A 7,214-nucleotide genomic window follows, 5' to 3' on the forward strand; every position below is an offset into this window, starting at 1 on the left:
CATCATTGCTTTGAGTATCTACTATGTGCAAAATTCTGTTGCCAGGCACGTCCGGGAAGTTGTAGGCAGAATTTATGTGGATACTTGGTGGCTCTTTCAGGATCACCCCAGCACCGTTGGCCTTTTGTGGAAATTTACACTTTATCATTAACCCACGTAGGGTTCCAGGATAGGGAGAGTCGGGGCGGGGCATTGCTCTAACTCTGTGAGAACATGGCTGAGGTCTTCCTGCACCCACACCGTTAGTACCTATTCTCAAGGGCTTCCGGAACCACCTCGTTGGCTTCCCAGAGTCGCCAAGACTTATTTAGTGACTCTGTTTTCCTCCAGGGCCTCAGCCACCTCTCCCCAGCTCATCTCCCTAGCCTCCAAGCCCGAGCCCCAGTCAGGCTACAGGTAGCTGGGGAAGAGACCAAGCTGTGCCTGGGGAACTGCTAGGCGCGGTGAGATCGCAGCAGACGCCAGGCAGTCCCCAGAACAAAAGGCTCATGGCTGGTAATAGCCTCCTCCATTCTGCAGCGCAGTGGGGACGTGGGTTCGGGACTCGGGCGAGAGAGGACCACCCTGGGGAGCGGGGAGCGGAGTACCAAAAATGAACTGACAAGAGAGAAGGAGCAGGCAACCCGGCTTGGGAGCGGTGAAAGGAGGTCACCCCCCCAAGGCCGAGGTCTGCGGTGGGGCCGCGGCAGGCCCTTTCCTCCGCCTCCTGCGGAGCCTTCCAGGCAGCCAAGCGTGTCTCCGGCGGCTGCAACTCCAGCGAGCACGCTGCGGCCGCGCCAGTAAGTAGCAGCCGCGCCCTCCGCTCGCTGTCGCTGCGCTGCCCGGGGGGAGGGGAGGAGGACAGGTCCGCCACCTCCCAGCGTCGAGACCCGGGCGTCCGGGATCCACGCGTACTCCGCGCTCTCCCGCAGTGGCGCGGCACCTGCAGCGCGCCACGGGGAGGGTCTCCTTGGCCGCCGGCTCCCCGGGGCGCCGCGCCACCCTTCCGTCCAATGGCTTTCAGAGGGTGGGGAGTGGGGGGCGTCGCCCGGGGGGCGAGGAGCCGCGGCTGGGGTGGGGCGAACGCTCGGTGCTCAGCTAGGCTGACGTGCCCGCCCGAGCGCGCGCGGCCGGCTGTGTGCGCGCCTGTGTGTGTGTTTCATGTGTGAGTGTGCGCGAGAGAGGGGGTACGAACACGCCTTTGGGGACCCGAGGGACGCTGCAGTGGGTTTCTCTCCGGCTTCGGCCAGGCGGCTGCTCAGTCTCGCATCTGCCCACCGCGCTTCTGCAGAAGCAGCCGGGCTCCTTCATCTTCTGGGAATCACCCTCAGCATCCAACCTGACTTTTTCTTTCGCCCACAAGGGCAGCAGCTCGCCATCCCCTTAACCCGTGCAAACACCCAAGCCAGGGCTCAGTGCTTTCCTCAGCTAGGAATTCCCCGCTTGTCTTTCTCCGGGCGCTCCCCGAGAGCCACTCCAACGAGCCTCCACCCTTACAAATCGTTCTGTTGCTCTGTTTAACCGACGAGTTGTAAATCCCGAAGACTTTATTATTATTATTTTGATTCATTTTATTTCACCCCCCTCCCACCCCCTGTGGGCAACGGAGCAATGAAATTTCCAATCGAGACGCCAAGAAAGCAGGTGAACTGGGATCCTAAAGGTTGGTATTGCCTCTTCTGGGCTACCCTGGCGCTCCTCCACCTGCAGGTGCCTCGCTGGCAGGAACGGATGGGCTTGCTCGGGGCAGCTCAGCGTCCTGAGGCTGGGAGATGCGCCTGGCAACTGCAGCGTGGGTGGGAGGAGGGCGGAGGCAGCGTGGGTTTGGAACCCAGAACGCGCCTGTCAAGATCACATAATTGTTGCCCCTCCAGGATGGTTTCACCGTCTATTTAAAGAGACCCCAAGCTGCTGTTTGTTTTGAAATGGCACCAAGTGTTGGTATTTGCTTTTTGACTTTGTGAGTGTGCCCGTGTGCCTGTGTGTGCGTGTGTCCTTTGTTCCTAGTGATCTTTGTCTCTCTGGCAGATGGGTGGGGTGCCTCTCCCTGGACCCGGAGCTGCGCTGCATGGCCCTGGTGTCCTCAGAGGGACAGGTTTCTTGGCAGCATGCGAGGCCGCGAGCTGCAGCCGCTGTCCCTGGGGTAGGGCATGCAGCACACCGGAGCCCACGGGGCCTCCAGAGTTTTCTCTGTCTCATTGCTAATCCTGCCAGCTAGTTTGGCTCAGGTTGTAGAAGAGGTGTGGGGAACGGTTTTCCTCCACAGTGCTGAATCTGGGAAGGGCTCACTGGAGTGACCTCAGTGTGCCCACTCACTAGATGGTGGGGTATACTTTTAAAAATGTGGGGTCACTTTCCCTTCCTGTAAAAGGGTTTAAGGAAGGTGTGTGTGTGTGTGTGTGTGTGTGTGTGTGTGTGTGCCGTACCCCTAGCCTTGGCCATCACCTCTGATGTTAATGGACAGATATTATGGCTCTTAGTGACCAGTGTGGGAGTGGGGTAAGTTGAAACCATGTCACCCCTTAGCTCATATACAGGCTGCATTGGCATAGGCGGTGCTTAAGTGGGTCTTGGGGATAAAAATTTGTGTGTGTGTGTGTGTGTTTGATTAAATTTCTTCTTGTAGAGAGTATAATTTTATTCAGTCTTTGACAGTTTCATACAGGGCATCTTGATCATATCTAATTCCCACTCAGTTCTTCCGTTTAAATTTCTTTATGACTACATTTCTTCTCTTCCCCGCACTGGAATGAGGAAAGCAAGTTATTCGCAGAGTGGATGTCTTATGAATTAACTGTCTGAAGAGTGAGTGAAGAGATATTGCCCTTCGTTTCGCAGACACCTTCAGTGCAGCTTCCGGTCCTGGAAATAAAGTCAGAACAAGACAGACAAAATATGTGTCTTCTTGGAGTTCACATATCGGTGTCAGGTCAGAATTAATCACTGCGGGGAGAGTTGGTAATTAAAAGTGTAACATGTGATGTGAGCGATGTGAGCACCATGAGGCTTTAGGAAAGTCTGAAAGGATTGAAGCTGGGCGTGGTGGCTCACGCCTGTAATGCCAGCAACTGGGAGCCTGGGGCAGGATTTCTAGTAGTCTGAGGGTAGCATGAGGTTACACGGTAAGTTCCAAGACAACCTGGCTTCTCCCCTGTCTGAACTAGCACAAAGCAGATTGTCACAGGCCACAGAGAGGGTTGATGAGGACGTTTTCATGAGGGAATGACACCTGTACTGTACTGACACCAGGAGAGGGCGTTACCTGGCCAGTGGGAAGGGGATCCGCCTTCCCAGGAGGAAACAGCAGGGCAAAGGTCACAGAGCAGAAGGAATGGGTGTGCATTTGAGGAGCTGGCAGTAGCATCCCATGCCTAGAGGAGAAAGTAAGGAAGGCGTGCTATGGGGTGTGGCTGGAGGTCTGCAGGCTCCGACTCCAAAGCCCTGGTGTTTTGGTGCTGATGAAGTCATGTTTGGGACCAAGGAGGAAAAAGGGTCTTTATTTTAAGCCTCGAAGAGGCTCAAGCTGGAGTTACATGATCTGAGCTAAGTTTCAAAACCATTGCAACGGTGGAGACAGATACGATGGTGCACTGGCCAAGACAGTAGCCTCGGGGATGGAGATGTGGTGGATCAAGTAGCTACCTGAAATCAACAAGATTTGTGAAAGAAGCAGCCAGGTGGAACTTCCGAAGGACTAAGGTGTGACTGGGCCAGGCCTGCTGGGGAAAAAGGAGTATGCTTTAGGGTGAGACATCCCCATAAGACAGCAGTTGGCAGCGGATGGGGTAGATGGCTTTTAGAATTCAGGTAGGAGCAACAAGGGACTGTCTTCCTGATGCTGGCTTTGGCTCTGAAAACTTCTTTCTGTAATATCCTCTTGTGTCCCAGTGACAAGTGCTTTTCACGAATTTCCCGTGTCTCACAGCCTAGTACAAAGAAGAGCCTACAAGTAGCTTCTACAGTTACAATTACTGCTAAAAATAAACACCTCAGTAAAAATAACAGCATTTCCTGAGCCAGCCCAGTGCGCCAGGTGCCTCAAGTCCATTATTTTGTTCACGTATTCTCACAATTTTAATTAAAAATTTTAGTTAGCATATGAAGAATGTGTTTGATGATGTCATCTTCATTCACACATATTATATTTTGTTCATATTCATATCTTCCACCCTCACCATCTAATCCACCCCTCTTCCTCCCTTTCACTGGTCCCCTGCTGGTTTGCTTTCATTGTTTTATTTCCATTATTTCAAAAATTTCATTTTGTTTTACGTGTATGGGTGTTTTGCCTGTGTATATCTCTGTACCACAAGCATGTAGTATCCATGAAGGCCGGAAGTAGGCATGCAATCTCCCTTGGAACTGGAGTTACAGATGATTATGCAGTTGCCATGTGTGCTGGGAATTGAACCTGGGCTCTCTGGAAGAGCAGTAGGTCTTCTCCAGCATTAATTCTTACAATTCTTATGTGATAGTATGTCACTGTCCCATTTGTCCTTAACTTGTCACCAGGGCACTGTGAAGTTGTCTTCCCTGAAGTGATCTGGCTCACAGCTTTTGTTTCTGAAAGTGTCGGTGACCAGAGTCTGGCTGAGAGGCAGGAGGAAAGTGGGCCTATTTTAGAATTGGGTACCTGACATGTGTCCAACTCTTCACACACATTTAATTTCCTTAATGTTGACAAAAATGTTAGGAAAGTGTTGTTCTACTTTGAAAAACAAGGGAACCGAGGAATAGAGAGGCCAAGTAAGTTGCTCAAAGTTGACACAGTGGGACGGGGTAAGAATCTGGACTCCTAAGCATTCTTTTAGCCTGTGTCCCATCAACTGTTGGGACATCTGACTCTTGCTTGGTGAGTCTTCCAACTTCCAATGCTGAGGGACAGCCAAATCTTACTGGAAGGAGGTGAAAGAGAAGGAAGAGGGAGAAGCATTTGAAGAGACGGGGTATGTATTCTGAGTCACCAGAATCATTTAGTGATCTTTCCTTGCCTAGTTGGGATTTACTTGCTGTTTCAGCGTGTTGAAGGCTTTTAAGTTCCAGAAACATCAATGCAGAATGTTCTCATGGCTTGAAGCAAGCGGATCAATATAGTGGAGAAAACTAAAGATTTGAGGTGGGGGGATAGGAAAGAATTAGGTTCTGGCGCTAGCTGTAACAGTTACTGTGTGACTTCAGGCTATTCATTTAGCTTCTCTGGGCCCTACTTTCTTTCCACATAGAAGGCAGTCACTGATATTATCTTTATATACCACGTACCTGTGCACTCTCCGTGTGCCTCTCTGTATTGTCTATTCATACTACTCTCCCTGTTCTGATCTTTGGGTACTTGAGGGAGTGGCTTATATTTCTCCTCTTCCCCCCCCCCTTTTTCAGTAAATAAAGCATGTTGCTTTTGTCAAGGGGCTTTTTGCATTTATACTTTGAGCTGCCTGTGATGAACAGTCACACACTTGGCTCCTTTCCACCCCTTGGATCTTCTTTGAAAGGACTTTCCTGCCTTGTTTGAAGAATCCAGTTTCCCATCTCTGTCAGGTTCTAGAATGTGTCATCTTGACATCTTCCTGGTACTTGTTGCAATCTGGAAACCTCTTACTTACATATCATATTTGATGGGCCTCCATTACAAGCATGTTAGCTTCAGGAGCCGTCAATTCCCTGTCTTCTTCATTATGGCACTCCAGTGCCACAGGAAGCACCCGGCTAACCTTAGTCATTCATGAACTCATTGTTTAATGATGAACTTGGTTGATAAATGGGTGGATAGATGACTGGGTGGAGAGAGGAAGACAGGAGTGTATTAAGAAGGAGGGAAGCTAGGTGGAGGGATAGATGGAAAGATTGATGTCTGCATAGGAAAATAAACAGGTGAATGGAGGGATTGGAGGTATCCAAGGCTCTGTACATCATGAAATTCTAGACTCCTCAAAGCTACAAACCACAAAGTACGAATCAGGCTAGATGAAGACTGTCTTCAGTAAAGGGCCCAGAACAGACATCCATAATCCCATTTCTTTCCCCATTTCCAAGCCTGTAGCATGCTGCTTTCCTCTCCCCCTTTCTCCCGGAATGAAAGGCTGTGTGAGTAGGAGGTAGCGATGCCAGACGGGTGTGTCTAGCCAGACAAAGATCTGGTCAGTTTTCAGCTAATAACGATCTGTGGCTATTTTCAGGCACTTTAATACACTTAAGAAATAAATAAAGCCTCAGAACTGGAACTGGGTTCTTTAAAAAGCTGCACTTTCATTGTAGAGTTCCAGAAAAACCTTCACCTTTTGTGTAGCAGTTTTCAGTTTACAGAACACTTTTTTACAAATGATGTCATTTATTCTTCAAGCAACTATTTTTTTTTTTGCAGATATTAGAGTTGTAGTCTTACTGCTGGGAAAGTTAGGATGTAGAAAAAGGATGAACAACTTATTTGGGACCCTTCAAACTTCAAATAAATAGAGCAGAGGCTGACTGGGACCACTGACTGCCTCTATCCATAGCATTTCTTTCACACCTTCTTTCCCCCCAAGGTCTTTATTCCTTCTAAGGTCACCCCACTTCCTACTCAACACTATACTCTCAAGTCTCTTTGAGAGAGGTGTGGGTGGCCAGTGGGTCTTCAGCTGTGAGCTGTTTCAGCAACTTGCACAGGCTGACATACATGTTATCCCATGAGTGTGAATGCAGAGCCCACCTCTCCTGGCTAAAAGAAGATAGCAGTCAGCGGTGAACAGGAGCTATATTGAGTCTGTGAGGTCCCATGAGTGCTGTCTTCATTAGCGTGTTTCCAAACACACATTTGCACAGTTTAGGCTTTCTGGAAAGGAAATTATGTATTTCTGATTTAATATCCAACTTTCAGAAGATCAGCATTCCAAATTCGATTAATAACGAGCCCAAATCACCATAATTAGCTCAGGAAGTGCAGCAAGATGATGTTCCAGGGATTTTTTCTGGGCTGAGATTTGGTTGGAGCTTCCTTTACAGCAAGGTCGGTTCTTCTCTTGTGGAATGAAAGCAGGATGTGTGGACCTTTGCTCTTTATCCCATTTCTAACATGCTTGGGCTTTGGCTTCATCTTAAGTTTGTGCATTTGAGAAACACAATATTGCTTTGCTCCCAACTGGGAAACTTCTACCGTAGCTGAGATATGGTGTGAAGAATATTTACTACGGGTGCAATGAGCCAGTGAAACACCACACACACACACACACACACACACACACACACACACACACACACAC

The 7,214-nt window shown here is 49.4% G+C and overlaps 1 protein-coding gene across 1 annotated transcript in view; it reads left to right on the plus strand.

Moving 5' to 3' along the window:
* The first annotated feature begins 1,590 nt into the window (after window positions 1-1,590).
* Window positions 1,591-7,214, plus strand: part of Kcnk10 (potassium two pore domain channel subfamily K member 10) — a 144,443-nt gene continuing 138,819 nt past the window's right edge. Inside the window, exon 1 of the mRNA XM_055593139.1 lies at window positions 1,591-1,642. Coding sequence (XP_055449114.1) covers window positions 1,591-1,642 — 52 coding nt within the window. The remainder of the gene's footprint in view (window positions 1,643-7,214) is intronic.

Source organism: Psammomys obesus, unplaced genomic scaffold, assembly GCF_907164565.1.
Source record: "Psammomys obesus unplaced genomic scaffold, mPsaObe1.curated_primary_1811, whole genome shotgun sequence".
Taxonomy (NCBI): Eukaryota; Metazoa; Chordata; class Mammalia; order Rodentia; family Muridae; genus Psammomys; species Psammomys obesus.